We start from the raw sequence: 16470 nt of genomic DNA on the forward strand, positions 1-16470 counted from the left end.
ATTCATATGAAACCACAAAAGACCCTGAACAGCCAATGCAATCCTGAGAAGGAAGAATAAAGCAGGGGGGATTATGCTCCCCAACTTCAAGCTCTACTACAAAGCCACAGTAATCAAGACAATTTGGTGCTGGTACAAGAACATACCCATTGACCAGTGGAACAGAACAGAGAGCCCAGATATAATCCTAAGCATATATGATCAATTAATATACTATAAAGGAGCCATGGATATACAATGGGAAAATGACAGCCTCTTCAATAGCTGGTGTTGGCAAAACTGCACAGCTATATGCAAGAGAATGAAACTGGATTACTAACTCCATACACTAAAGTAAACTTGGAATGGATCAAAAACCTGAATGTAAGTCATGAAACCATAAAACTTTTAGAAGAAAACATAAGCAAAATTCTCTTGAATATAAACATGAGCAACTTTTTCCTGAACACATCTCTTCGGGCAAGGGAAACAAAAGCAAAAATGAACAAATGGGACTAAATCAAACTAAAAAGCTTCTGTATAGCCAAGCACATCATAAGTAGAACAAAAAGGCATCCAACAGTAAGGGAGGATATATTTGTAAATGACATATCTGACAAGGGATTAACATCCAAAATATATAAATAACTCACATATCTCAACACCCATAAAGCAAATAACCTGTTTAAGAAATGGGCAGAGGATATGAGCAGACATTTCTCCAAATAAGAAACTGAGAGGGCCAACAGGCACATAAAAAGATGCTCCACATCGCTAATTATCAGGGAGATGCATTAAAACCACAATTAGATATAATCTCGCACCAGTTAGGATGGCCAACATTCAAAACACAAGAAGAACAAATGCTGGTAAGGATGCAGAGAAAGGGGAACCCTCCTACACTGCTGGTGGGAATGTAAATTAGTTCAACCATTGTGGAAAGCAATATGGAGGTTCCTCAAAAAACTAGAAATAGAAATACCATTTGACCCAGGAATTTCACTCCTAGGAATTTACCCAAAGAAAACAAGTTTTCAGATTCAAAAAGATATATGCACCCCTACATTTACCGCAGCACAATTTACAATAGCCAAGATATGGAAGCAACCTAAGTGTCCATCAGTAGATGAATGCATAAAGAAGATGTGGCACATATACACAATGGAATATTATTCAGCCATAAGAAGAAAACAAATCTTACCATTTGCAACAGCATGGATGGACCTAAAGGGTATTATGCTCACTGAAATTAGCCAGGTGGAAAAAGAGAAGTAAAAACCTAAAATGAGTTCCCTCATTTGTGGAGTATAGCAATGAAGTAAAACTGAAGTAACAAAACAGCAGCAGACATGGAGACTCCAGGAAGGGACTAGCAGTTACCAAAGCAGTGGGGTTGGGGAGGGGAGGTGGGGATGGAGGGAAAAGGGAACTGAGGGGCATTATAATTGGCACACATGGTATTGGGGGGTCACCAGGAAGACAGTGTAACACAGAGAAGACAAGTAGTGACTCTGTGGCATCTTACTACGCTGATGGACAGTGACTGCAATGGGGTGTGTGTGGGGGAGTTGATAATATGGGTGAATGTTGTAATGACAATGTTTTTTTTTTTCTAGAGTCCCTATCAGGAGGGAAGAACCCCTATACGCAAAGATGCATGGTACACAGACGGCAACGACAATGTTTTTCATGTGAGACCTTCCTAAGAGTATATATCAATGATACCTTCAAAAAAGAAACAGAAAATATCCATGATTTCTATTCATGTCAAAATCACAGGAACTACTAACACTGCTACGGTTTGCTGCATGTACCATACTAGGAAGAAATGCTAAATTTCAGTTAGAGGTTACTATATATAAAAATGTATTTTTTCTTTTCATCCAAATTCAGACTCCCAAAATTCTATTCAAAGGCACCCCAAATTAGCAACCTCTGAGTTACAGTGATCCTTTAAACATGTCCTTTGCTCAAATCATCTCATTCAGAATAGAATTCAAAGTCCATACCAAGGTCCACAAGACCCTAGGTCATCTGCAGCCCACCGTCCCCCCCACCTCCTCGCCAACACACTTACATCCTGCTCTTTTGCTGATCTCCTTTGACACAATTCCCTTTGCTCATTCTGCTCCAGCCACAACAGTAGGAGCCAAGAAGCTTCTAACTCAGGGACTTTGTTCTTCCTGTTCCTTTTGCCTAAATCTTTACTCATTCCTTCACTTTCTTCAGGTCTTGACTAAAATATCACCTCAACACAGAGGCCTTCCAGAACTTCCCTTCATAATACCACCACCTGACATTATACATTATATCTACTTTTTTCTCTCTCACCCTCTAGAATATAAACTCCAGAAGAACAGAATTTTGATTGTTTTCTTCAGTACTACAATTCTAGCACTTGGACCAATGCTTAGTACAGTGCTCCTCTGGCTCCCCTCCTTTATCCCAAATCTCTCCTCTGCCACATCTCCCTTTCCTACGTAGGGAAAGACCTTTCTGTTTTTCCCAACATTGTCTCTGCAGATGGTGACTGCAATCCCTTGCAAGGCTCCAACTACTATTTCAGTGTGGATTAATGCCACTTCTGTGAAGCTCCCTGTCTGATTCTCTCTTTTACTAGATTCTACTTTGTGGATGTCATTTATGGATATATTTTAGCACCACTTTTTGACTCTGAGTTCTTGGTAGCTGACATAATTATCAAACTGCAGCACCTGGCTGACTAGGCCTCTGCACAAATCAGGAAATAAAAAATGCTGGATAAAGGAAAAATGCATGACAAACTGACAAAAAAGTCACTGGTAGGTAGCTATAATGAAGACCACTACTTAAAGGGGAGGCAGTGTAGACACAGATGCGTGCCTGTGCGCACACACAAACACACACCAGGTATATTATTTTGGGGGTGGTAACAGAAAACAATTCAGTGAGTCTAAGAGGGAGAAAAGCTAAAAAGGAATTGAATCCAAAATATGGGCAAAAGAGTGTTCTTTGGAGGGAAGATTTCTTTAGAGGGCACCTTCTATTTGAAATTAAGAGAAATTAAGAAAAGAGCAGGAAGTAAGGGAAGGAATGAAAACGATCATTTGTAAACTCATGTAAAGGACTTAGTTTTTCCCAAAGGCCTTGGGTTTTCTTGGGAGCTTCCATTAACATCTCAAAGGTGCTGTTTCTCCACTGACCAGCAGAGTTATTATCTGCAATGCTTTGCTTGCTTCTGTCCAATTATTTCTCACTCACCTGAACACAGTCCTCTCATCAGCTCTCTGCCAACGACCCAGGGCTCTTTCCCTTGTTCCAATAAGGAGATAACTTGAGGCTTAGGAATGTTAAGCCCTGCTCACAAGAAGAAAATATGGAACATGGTTATGCTGTTGGGTAAATCAGATCCAGAAATAAGACTCAGTCCTTGATGACCACAAAAGAGACCCCACTACAGGACCAGCCAAAGAAAGAAGATGAATCTTCCTCCACAGCCAATTGAAGCAGCCCATTTCCCTCTCTTCATTTCAGTTCAAACCATTTATTTGGGAATAGGGAGCAGAAATTCAGCTGAGAAATTCGCAGTGAAAGAAACAGATACTCCACAGAACTCTAAAGTATTGGCACAGATGCCCTTACCCACGGACACCAGGTTGCTGTAGTTCTCCAGCATCACTTCCCTGTACAAGTCCCTGTGAGCAGGTGCCAGGCCCTCCCACTCCTCCTGAGAGAAGTCTACGGACACATCACTGAACACCACTGATCCCTGAAACAGTAAACGTGTGTTACTGATGTAACAAAAGAAATACTTCAGAAACTACTGTGATTGTATTGCAGGGTAAAAAAAATGAACAATCATACTGGTGTTAATGAGATCTCTGGATCTCAAAACAGATGCAAGAGTACTCAAAGCAGTTCACTTTATATGAAAAAATCCCAACTGAATTTGAACAAGCCTGTGGACTTAACTATCTATTTTCAGGCAACACTTAAATGATACACAGAGATGCAACTAGCAAATTTCAAACAATGGATGATAAACCAGTTTTTTCCTTTCTAACAAAAAACCTGCACAGAAAGAAAAGAGATGGAAGGTGCACGTGCAAAGTAGGAGACTCAGGCGACATGTCAACCAGTTGCAGAGCATAGTTCTTATTTGGATTCTAATTCAAATAAATGATTTGTAAAAATCCAGACAATTATGAAAATTTAAACATTGGGTATTGATAACATTAACAAACTATTTTTAACTGTTTTAGATGCAATAATGACATCATGGTTATTTTAAAAATAATAATCCTTATCTTTCTTTGAGAGATAACATGCCAATTTGCATTTGCTTCAAAATAATGCTGTTTGGGGTAGGATAGGGGACTATGCACGGAAGAAACAGGTATTAGTATGTAAACAAGACTGAGCTGATAATTAGCTGATGCTAATAGTAAGTATATGGTAGTTCTTAATATAACTCTACTTCCCTGTATCTGAAATTTATTATGATAAAGTTTTTTTAAGGAGGGATGGTAGCGAATACTTTCAACAGAATATTTACAAGGTCCCAATCAGTGTATAGCACTGATTTAAACAAAATTGTGATACAGCAAATCAAATCTATACATATCTTGTAAGGAAATAACTAGAAAATGTCTAAAGATGGCTTAATAAAAAATAGTGAAATAGGAATATTAATTTAAAATATGATAAATTCCATTGACTTAGCTAAGAGATGAGTAGCATGAGGTGGTGGCTCAGGTCCCTACTGGTAATACCACCTGAATTTTTACAATATAAAATTTGACAAATACATTTTAAAACAGCATATACCTGAAGTTTCTCATAAACTCTAGTTCACTCTGTTACAAGAATAATTTCCTATTAATACAAATTCTTCAATAATACTTTTCCTGATGTCAGAATTTTCTACATTATAGATATTACCAGACAATATTTAGAAGGTTCTTCCAAGAGCAGATAGCATGATCTTAACAATTCATGAGTTGGCTGAACTCACTGTAAGCATCCATCATTCTTATCCTTATTTCTGAGATAAAGAAAACTGGTGATTCATACAGAAATACCTCATGCCCCACACTTCCTGTTCTGTCTCAGATTGGACTTCATGTGCAGAAGCCCTAACAGAGTCATAGCGATCTGTCTAGATCTGTCTGGATCAGCTGCAAATTCCACAATCCTCCGAGCCTCATAAACCGGGTGACCTTGCAACAGTCTTAACATATGGAGCTACCAACACCACCTCCCATCCTCTCTTACTGGTGATTACTGATCTGTAGAGATAATCCTGGCTTTTCCGTGTGTGTTCACAGCTAAGCAACTCATACCTCCACTTCACCAAATCATTGTCTAGACAGGACAAGGTCATTCTACAAATCTTCCCAAGAGCCCATATCCTCTCCATCACAGTCCCTGGAAAAGGGCTGAAAAAAGACAGGCTCAATTCTTTACTGAAGGAAAACATTAATGCTGGGCCAAAAGAGGGGTACTTGGGAATGGGATGGGATTATCTGATTAGAATGAGGAAATGGGGACCAGGATCCTTAAGGGGAACCCTGATAAACCAGGAATATCAGGAGAAGGATAGCAAATGCTCACGTCCTTTTAAATTTTTGTTATTTCTTTTTTAAGAACTGAATGTCAGGAAGGTAAGAAAAAGCATCAACTCACCTGGGCCATGGCTTTCACTATTGCAGGAGAGGTCAGTCCTCTTTGGGGCTGTTTTCCTAAAAAAGGATAGTGTTCTGAGAAGACAGGAATGAGGAAGCATGGGAATGCTCTGGAAATCACACTGGCTTTACCATTCTGACTGACCAGGTGCACTACCTTCACCTCCCTGGGCCTGGTAACTCTGGCTAGTGGGAGAAGGGAATAAATCCTACTCCTTCAGCCCCAGAAACTGCAGGCTTTAGCTGCAGCGAGGTGTATCCTGGCTAGTACATCCAAAGGAAAACAGACCCAGATTGACTCTCCTTCACCCAAGCAATCCAGGTTCCTGCCTCAGCCAAGGGATTCAGGCCAGACTTTGCCCCACTTTACTGATGTTACTCTGAACTCAAGACAGCGCTGATATGACCTGCCCTGAGTGGATCCCTCCTCTGCAATCTCATCCCCTGGCCACATTCACCCAGATGGTGTCCGTTGGCTAGGAACACAGTACATCCTGATCAAGAAGGTCTAAAGACTTCCTTAATCAAGTCTTCTTTGCTTCCCAAGTCCAAAACAGTCAACTTCTACTCCCAACCTTATTCCTACCCTACCCCAGCCACACATAGAGGTGCTCCTCATTCCTACCCTCTAGCTGTTCTGTAAAATAAAGAAAACAAATTTAACTCTGCTTACATTTTATACCATGCAAAACAATCAGCACGTTAACTATTATAACTTTTTGGGTAAGATCTTTTTTACCTATGCATATTTATATAAATTTCTCTTTGTCAATAATTTAATTTGCTGCACTTAAAAATCTTTAGCCAATTATTTCACTTTGTTATAAGATTATTTGGTAAAAGACTGTGGGATAAGATTATCAATTATGATTTTATGTTAGTATAATTTATGAGTTCAGAATCCTACTTAACTTTTCCCTCTAAGGCTGGCTACCTAGCTGTACCAGGCATACAGGAATAATATTTCAGGGAACATAAACTGCACTATTATTTTATATGCCACTGCTATGTTGTCTTCTCCAACATATATATATATAACCATAACAGGATTATACACAGCAGTAATAGTAATATAACTTCAGGTTCAGATTCCCAGACCCAATTCCAATCTTTTTACATTTGTGGGAGGGGAATATTCCCACAGATAACACCAAGCAATTCTCAAACACCAGTAGGGGTGTCTGAGAACTCAGCTCAATTCTGATGTCAATCTACCTGGAGACAGCACCAGATTCCCCAGGTTAAGGGCACTGTCCTACAAGACCGCCCTCTGCCTGCCACTCCAGAACTGCCCCGGGCAGTTCCCTGTTCTTCTGACCTACTGGCTACAGATTGGAGGTTCCCACCACCTCCCCCTTAGGTTCAATTAGTTTGCTGGAACAGCTCACAGAACTCAGGAAAACACTTAATTTTACCAGTTTAACAAAGGATACTGTAAAGGATACAAGTTAACAGCCAGTTGAAGAGCTACAATAGGGCAAGGTCCCAAATAAAGGAGCTTCTATCCTCGTGGAGCTTGGGGCCTGGCTCGGTGGCACACGGGAGCATTCTGGTTCCCCAAGCGTAGAAGCTCACAGAGAAGCAGAATCCACCCGGGGAGAGAGCAGTGAGCTCTTCTGGGGTCCATGAGAGGGCTTCACTGCACAGCCATGATTGACTAAATTACTGGCTACTGGCTGATTCAACCTCCAGCCCCTGCCCTCAGGTGGGGTCCAAAAGTCTCTCATTAATATGACAAGACACCCCTTTCACCTTTAAGACTGCAATGTTTTCAGGAACTGTGCATGAAGATCAAATATACCTGGGAAATATCTGATTATATGAATGATCAAATATGTATTTCTTATGACTCATAGCACAGCCACTAAGAAAGAAAAAAACTCTATTAAGATACAACCTGACTTCAGATATGCTGATTGAGAGGAAAAAAGAACTCATCCTTGGGGAGGAAGTCAACTGGCCACAGAGAAGCTTGTCAGAAGTTATGGGGAAGAAAAAAGCAATTGTTTCCTAGTTCTTTCCAGTGGAATACCGTTTTTCTAATAGGTTAGAAAAAAAAATACTGGTGATAGTACCTTCTTTCTGATTTTCTTCCTGTGAATGTTTCTAGTATTTCACCAATACGTATTCGGTTAGTTTTTTTTTTAACTTTTTAATACAGAAATTTCCAAACACACACAGAAGTAGAATTTAAATAGTATCAAACCCTTCATGTATCCACTAACTAGCTTCACTAATTGTCAAGTCATGGCCAGTGCTCTTCTACCTAGACTCTTACCCAGTAATTTTAGGTTAGCTTTAATTTTTTTTGAACAGCTTTTATTAAGATATGCTTCACATACCATATAAGTCACTCGTTTGAAGTACACAATTCCATGTTTTCTACTATATCTAAAAATCCTTATCTAATTGTGGAACACCTCCCCTAAAAGAAACCCCACGAACAGTCGATCCTCATTTTCCCTAAACAAACACTAACCCACATGCTGCTATTGTGAATAATATTGCTTCAACAGCTATATACAAGTTTATGTGTGAATATAAGTTTGCATGTATATCTCTTGCTATATACCTAGGAGTGGACCTGTTAGACCATATGGTAAGTCTTAACTGTTGAAGAACTGCCAAACTGTTTTTTGAAGTGGCTGCACCATTTTAAACCCCAACAACAATCTCTCCAAATCTTCACCAACCCTTGTTATTGTCTTTATCATAGCTGTGCTATTAGGTATGAAGTAATATCTCATTGTGGTTTTGGTTTACATTTTCCTCATTATTAAGGATGCTCAAGGAAGTTAGCTTTTAAGAATCCAGTTCTCTGGAATGTTTTTCTAATGCAATTTCCATTACAGTCCCTTACTTTCCAAAGGTATTCCTATTCAGGCTGGAATAGGCAATAACTCTATTTCCTATTAAGGAAAGGAAATTGAGAGTGTGATGAACATTTTGAATGGCTAATGGGAGCGGGGAACCAGTGCATCTTTGCATGGTTTTGGACCAGAGAAGGGACTGAGGAAATTAGGATAGAAAGAGCTTAGGCCCCAAAACACTGGAGAGACTGATGCTCACCCTGATTCTCCTGAGTAAAACTCTAGGCATTCAGTTAAGTTTTTCACTTGTACCACCCAAATTACTTTAATTCTGAGGAAGCCTGCTCAAATTGCCATGGGCTTATTTTGAAAAAAATCTATCTGTATTCTAACTCTCCTACTTTTGTGCCTAATTTTTACATTAAACAGAATCAGAAGGAAAGTTAATAGCCTTATGGCATCACCACTGGAGTGTTCACTCACTGTGTAATCAAGCTAATATTTAATAGCTGTAGGTACCTGTCATGCTCACAGTCCATTTCCTGAGGAAGAAGGTGCCCACCTGAATGAGAAATTTAAGTTCTATCATTTTAAAACACCAAATATTATTTATTATTCCATAATTGTGTTTACTGTAGAAATGTCTCAAATTTAATTACTTCCTCAATTAAATGCTAATCTATCAAAGTATGATAAAATTTTGAAGGATGAAAAAATTCCTTCCCATAAGAAAATGAGAAAAATCAGTGTGAACACAAACCTTAAAAAGAAGACTTTTGAGCTCTGGCACCATTTATAGTTAGCCCAACAATAGCTACTTTCACCCAACATAAACTCTCAAGAACCACATATATATTTAGTCTTTGATTCAATCTCAAGAAAGAAGAGAATATAAAAGAGGGCTCCTGGATAATACCTGACTCGGTGTCTTAGAACAGAAAAAAAAAAAATTGGCTAGATCTAGAACCTTCTGCTGTTGCCAAAAGGTGATGTTGTTTTTAAAAACATCAGGAGCTGTGCTGAAAGGATTCCTTTTAAGAGTCCCCTAAGAGAAGCCCTCACTGGCCAAGTAATGAAATTTATGCAACATACAATGAATACATCTCCTGCCACTCCTCCTTGTACTATGACAGCGTCTATGACAACCATCAGTTAATTAAAACATTGGAAAGGGCTCAAGTACACAATATCATGGGAGAGAAAAAGAGAAAGATGAAGTACACGAAAGAAGAGGGTAAACAAAAGTCCTTATTTTTTTTTCCACTGGCCATAGTGGGTTTTTTATGTGTGTTTTCATCTTGTATAAATCATATACATATTTCTGGCATACGGTGCTTGTTCCCATTTGTACAATCTGAGAAGTATAAACTCAGGGAAGTCTGAAAAAGGAAAAACTACCAAAACCAAGAAGGACCCACCACACCTGTGGCCTCACACACTGATAAGATAGAAAGGGTATTCCAGTTAGTCTGCACCACTGGACACACAAAAATCCAATAAGGTATAATAAACAAATAAGCTGAAGGCCCAAATAAGAGCTCTTTGCATACACAATCCATTACCATCTAGAAAATGAACTTTTTACTAACAAGATTAAACCCCTAATAATTATATTGTGAAATTAATTAGGAAGATTTAGGCTTTTTAAAAACCACCACTAAGCCCAGGTCAATCTTCATGACAGGACATCGAGTTGTAGTAACACCGCAGACCATGCAAAACTTAAGAGCACACACCAGGTCCAATAAAGAAATAGAGTCACAAAAATAAAACTCTATATTAAAAACAGAAATTTTCAAGTCCAATGAAGTGTAAAAAGGGACTCAGCAAAATGATCATGCACTCGGGTTCAAATGATCTTATATTGTGGAGACAAGTCCCAGGTAGCAGCCATGAATAATTGAGAATTCACCTTAAAGCTAGTCTTTGGTTGTTTTTTCCCCCCTCATATCTGATTTAGTAATTTGTGTCTTACCTTCTTTTTTTCCTTTAAGTTTTGCTTGAGGTTTATCAATTTTATTACTTCTAAGAAATAAATTTTTGGCTTTGTTAATTTGTTCTGTTGTGCAGACTTTAAATTTCAAAACACCTATGTTCACATTTGAGCTCTTATTATTTCCTAGTTTTTGCTCTGTTTGGGGTTAATTTAGTATGTTTTTTCTTAACTTGAAATAATACATATATCATTAATTTTTCAATATTCTACATTCCTTTTTACCAGCATATACCAACAGCCCAATTTTGATGTTATATTTTCATATCATTTTATCATCATTCATAAAATTTTAAATATTTAAAATTTTTATTGCAATGTCTTCTTTGATTTGCCACTTATACATTGCTTAAATCCCAACCATTGGGATATTTGTAAATATCTTTTTGCTATTTATTTTCTGGCTGGATTACGCTGTGATCAGAAACCATACAGTATTATCTCAATCCTTTGAAATTTATTGAGATTGTCACAATCACACATTGCTTTTATAGTGCTGCATATAATCAATTTGGGTAAATGTCCCATATGTATCTTAAAATAACATATAATGTAGTTGTAGGGAACACTGTTCTACATACATCTATTAGGTCAAGTTTGTCAATCACATTGTTCAAATATTACATAGCATTACTGGATTTACATTAATTGATCTTTCAGTACTGAGAAAAGTGCTAAAAATCCCACTGTAATTGTGATATGTCTACTACTACTTTTACTTCTGTCAAATGTATTTGAAGTCATTTTATGAAAGTAAATACATTTAGGACTGTAACACCATACTGGTGAACTAACTTTTTACTATCAACTATTGCTCTTTGTCTCTAGTAAAGGTCCTTGTCCTAAAGTCTATTCTCACACAATGAAGTCAGGAATGTAAATTGATAGAACTTAGGAAGTTGTCAGTATACATTAAAGCTGAATGTATGCATAATCTATGACACAGAAATTTCACCCTGAGGATATACCCAACAGAAATGCATTCATATGTGCACCAAAAGTCATGTAGAAGAACGTTCATAGCAGCCTGATTGATACTAGCCTCAATAGGAAAAAAACTCAAATATCAATCAACAATGGATGGAAAATAAACTGTGTAACATTGACACAATGGAATTTTAAACAGCAAGATAATGAATGACCTACAGCTATGTAAAGCAACTTGGATGAATCTTGCAAATTCAAACTACATAATATTATTACATAGTACATTCATATTACACATGAAATGCAATGTTGAGCAAAAGAAGTCAAGCATGAAGGAGGAGATATTGATGTGATTTATGTAAGATTCAAGAACAGGAAAAACTAATATATGATTATAGAAAACAGAATAATGGCTATCTTTGGAAGAGGTGGACAGTGAGTGGATAGGACAAGAGTTGGGCTTCTGGAATGCTGTAATGTCCTATTTCCTTTTCTGATTTGAACTCTGGTTGAGAACACTCATTTTGTAAAATTCATTAAGTTATATACTTTGATTTTTGTACTTTCTCTAATTTAAAACTACATGATATACCTTTATATCAGCAGATCCATCAAAAATTAAAATACCAAGTGGCCAAGTATTAGACAGAATAAGGGATCTGTATGTTTGTAAATAGCTAGTAAGAATTTAACTTGGATAACCATATTGAAAATCAGTTTGGCATTATCAAGGAAATTTGAAGATAGATACACATCCTATGGTCCAGAAATTTCATTTGTATTTCTATACCCTAGGGAAGCATGCATACCAGGGTACTTGTAAAAATATGTTTAAAGCAGCCCTTTCTCAAGAGCCAAAAACTAGAAAAAACCGATGTCCAAACTACAGCTGTATGTAACAACTTACATGAGTAAGCCTAAAAAATAAAATATTGTGTAAGAAAAGCAAGACTGAAAACATTACACCACACAATTTCATTTCTATAAACTTAAAAAGGCAAAACTACATTGTTTAGGGATGTATAGATATGTGGTAAATGTTAACAAAAACAAAAACTATCATCAAAATCAGGATATGGGTTACCTAAAGAGGTGAAGAGATTAGGTTTACTCTGGGGGCAGAACTAACAGGGGCTTCAGGAGTGTTGACACAAATGGTTGTTATATTGAGGTTCTCTTATATTTACTTCTTAAATTATATGTCACTATTATAAGCACTTTTGTGTATGTTTGTAATATTCAGGAATTTCTTTTTTAAAAGAAATAAAAACTATATAACAGCTACAAATAGTTTTTAGTGAAAATGTAACACGAAATAGTAACTGCTGTTAAGATTCAAATCTTGAAACTAACGTATACCATATGTGCATAACAGACTTAGAAGGAAATCAATTAAAATATCGACAGTGGTTATGTCAGGGTGGTAGGAGTTTAGTTTTGCTCTTTGTAACTTCCTAGTTTCCAAATTCTTTAAAAAAATCATGTTGTAACATTCCTGATTAGAAAAGACATATGCAGCCCTACGTTTATTGCTGAACTGTTTTTAGTACCCAAGATATGAAAGCAGTCTGAGCGCCCATCAAAAGAAGAATGGATAAAAAAGATGTGGTACATATACACAATGTATTTTTATTCAGCCATAAGAAGAAGCAAATCCTCCCATTTGCAAAAACATGGATAGAGGTAGAGGGTATTATGCTCAGTGAAATAAGCCAGCAAAGAAAGACAAGTACCATACGATTTGCAGAGTATAAAAACAAAGCAAAAAAAGAGCTCACCCACCTCAACACCCAGAAAGCAAATAACCCGATTAAAAAATGGCAGAGGATTTGAACAGACACTTCTCCAAAGAAGAAATTCAGGTGGCCAACAGGCACATGAAAAGATGTTCCACATCACTAATTATCAGGCAAATACAAATTAAAACCACAATGAGTTATCACCTCACACCAGTTAGGATGGCCAACATCCAAAAGACAGGAAACAACAAATGCTGGCAAGGATGCAGAGAATGGGGAACCCTCCTACGCTGCTGGTGGGAATGTAAATTAGTTCAACCATTGTGGAAAGCAATAGAGAGGTTCCTCAAAAAACTAAAAATAAAAGCACCATTTGACCCAGGAATTCTACTCCTAGGAATTTACCCAAAAAAATCACAAAATCCCAGATGCAAAAAGACATATACACTCCTACATGTATCACAGCACTATTTACAATATCCAAGATATGGAAGCAACCCAAGTGTCTAGCAGTAGATGAATGGATAAAGAAGATGTGGTACATAGACACAATGGAATATTATTCAGTCATAAGAAGAAAATAAATCCTACCATTTGCAACAACATGGATGGAGCTAGAGGGTATTATGCTCAGTGAAATAATCCAGGCGGAGAAAGACAAGTACCAAATGACTTCACTCATATGTGGAGTATAACAACATAGGAAAACTGTAGGAACAAAACAGCAGCCGACTCAGACTCCAAGAAGGGATTAGTGGTTACCAAAGGAAGGGTGGGTGGGGAGGGAGGGAGAAGGGGATTAAGGGGCAGTAGGACTAGCACACATAATGTAAGTGGCTCAGGAGAAAGCAGTATAGCACAGAGAAGAGAAGTAGTGACTCTATAGCATCTTACTATGCTGATGGACAGTGACTACAGTGGGGTGTGTGGGGGGAATTGATACTATTGGTGAATGTTATAACCACAATGTTGTTCATGGGAAACCTTCCGAAGATTGTATGGCAATGATACCTTAATTAAAAAAATAAAATTAAAATAAAGTGAGTCTCTTCTAGACAACAAAAAACAAACACACACACACACAAAAAAAAGCAAAACAGAAAGAACAAAATAGCCATAGACTCATAGACACCAAGAAGGTACTAGTGGTTACCAAGGCAAAGGGGTGGGGTTGGGTTGGCTGGGGGGAGGGGAAAAGGGATAAAGGGGCACAATAACTCACAACCACAATATAAGGTAGTCACTGGGTCAGTAGTACAGCACGGAGAATACTTAAAGATTCTGTAACACCTTACTACATTGATTAATACAGTGACCACACTATGGGGGTGAAGATTCAATAATATGGGTAACTGTTGTACATTTGAAACCAACCTAAGATTCATATCAACAGTACTTTAATTTTAAAAAATCATGTGTGTGTGTTTAAAAGGAAACTAAAACTTAGTACATAGGGGAAACTGAGCTCTTTTCCTACATTAATATGTGAACATTATGTAGAAATAAATGAGGGAGAATACTGGGATCTGTGTGTCCACCCGGAGAGCTTCCCATCATTTTCTTGTAGAGAAATTTGTAAGAACCAAGTCACTTGATAACTCTGTGTTAAACAAGACCATCCCAAGATAATGAAAGCAAAAAGGATATCCCACTGCACCTTGTATTTGGTTTGGCCAATAACCATTCCTCCTCCTTCCTCTGGGGACACCTCTGAGAAGAGCAGAGGTGAGGAAGAAAAAAGGAATTATGAGATGGCAGCCCTTTCTTGTGGCGTAAACTGCCCAGATCGGAGGCAGTTCTGGACCCACATTAACCACCCATGGAGACAAGGACAGAGCTCAAAAGAGTCAAGGCTGTCCTGAGTGTCAGAAGGGGAGAAGTCTCTGCTGCCCAAGACCTCAGTCTGACCCGACCTCACACAGTAACCACTGGTACACACACGTTATTACCCCGGCACAATTACTACCCTGCAACCGCACATGCAAAGTTGCATGATCACACTCACACATCCTCACAGTCACAGCCAGCGCACTTAGTGCTGCTAACATTCATACGACCACCGTGACACACAATCCGCAGACAGAGCCGCATGATCACAGATTCTGACACAATCTCACACAAAATTATACGGACCCAAACTCACAGCCAAACCACGGGGCTAGTCTCGCCTGCACACACACGGCCACGCGGTGTCACAGCAACACGGGGATATCCACAGTCTCCTGCACGCAGAGCTCAGAGCTCGGCACATAGTCATGGTCACAATGACACCCGCACACAGCGCCGCAGTCACATTATGTCACAATCGCACGCATGGAATCCTACCCGCAAGAGCCCCTCCCACAGCCCGACCAACTCACACAGGGCGGAGACTCCAGACAAGGTCGGACAGTTCCTGTAGAACCCCAGGGACGAGCCGGAACAATCAAGTCGAGACCCCAGGACCTAGGTCGCTCACCTTGCACTTCCTCTTCTCCGGAGTCCGAGCGCGCCGCAGGCAAGTGAAAAGGCAGCCCAGGTCCCCCGGGGGCTCCTGGGAAATGTAGTTTGGAGCCGAATCCGTGGGGTAAGACGGCGCCCCGACCTCCGGTTTTCCTGCTAGTGCACCAGGTGGGCCAAGCCGACATCCTCGCTTCCCTCTCCGAATCGCAGCCAGGAATCTTCGAGATGAACATGCAGTCTCGGGGTGAGGCTCCCACACAGGTGCAGGCCCCACGTCCTGTAGACAAGCTTCCTCCATGGGCCGTGCCAATTCCAAGGAGCCATGTTCCCTGAGAAATAGAAAAAGCCGCTGCATTCGCAAGTTCTCCTGGGAAATGTAGTCTAGACCGGAAAGCGTGAGGTACCCGTCCAGGAAGATTGTCTTACAAGACCTGCGCTGAATTCTCCCGCAGTCGTTTCAGGGAGACCAGGAGTTTATTATCTTAAAGGATAACCTTTAGAGAAGGAGCTTTCATGAAGAGAGGAGATGTCAAGCATAATGACATCAGGCGGAACCTATGTGCCAAGATCAGGATATACATGTTTAAAGGGAAGATTGATCCCGAAAACTAACATGTTTAAGAATGATTTTGGTAGGAATTGACAAGCTGACCCTAAAAATCAGATGACCTGGAAGGGACCCAGAAAAGCCAAATAATCGTGAAAATGAAAAACAAAGTTAAAGGACTCACGTTTTTTTATTTCAAAACTTACAGTTACAGTAATCGCTGTTATTGGCATAGATTTCTAGCATTGAGTGTGCAGAAATAAGCCCTTATATTTACAATCTATTTATTTTCAACTAAGGTGCCAAAGCAACTTGATGGAAGAAAGAATAGTCTTTTCAACAAATGGTACAGGGACAACTGGATAGGCAC

At 38.9% G+C, this 16470-nt stretch overlaps 1 protein-coding gene across 8 annotated transcripts in view; it reads right to left on the reverse strand.

Moving 5' to 3' along the window:
* Positions 1–16470, reverse strand: part of LOC118923310 (zinc finger protein 383-like) — a 50013-nt gene that overhangs the window by 7325 nt on the left and 26218 nt on the right. For 4 of the 8 annotated variants that reach the window (XM_057493523.1, XM_057493524.1, XM_057493525.1 and 1 more), the window contains 4 exons: positions 15570–15882; positions 5644–5699; positions 3601–3727; positions 3220–3315 (listed from right to left, as the gene is read on the reverse strand). In XM_057493523.1, the coding sequence (XP_057349506.1) occupies positions 3220–3315; positions 3601–3727; positions 5644–5699; positions 15570–15786 (496 nt within the window). In that variant the 5' untranslated portion in view covers positions 15787–15882. Of the gene's footprint in view, positions 1–3219; positions 3316–3600; positions 3728–4061; positions 4237–5643; positions 5700–15254; positions 15274–15471; positions 15883–16470 lie in introns of those variants that run through there. The other 4 variants (XM_057493528.1, XM_057493529.1, XM_057493527.1 and 1 more) reach the window with 4 other exon arrangements.

Source organism: Manis pentadactyla, chromosome 15 (genome assembly GCF_030020395.1).
Source record: "Manis pentadactyla isolate mManPen7 chromosome 15, mManPen7.hap1, whole genome shotgun sequence".
NCBI lineage: Eukaryota > Metazoa > Chordata > Mammalia > Pholidota > Manidae > Manis > Manis pentadactyla.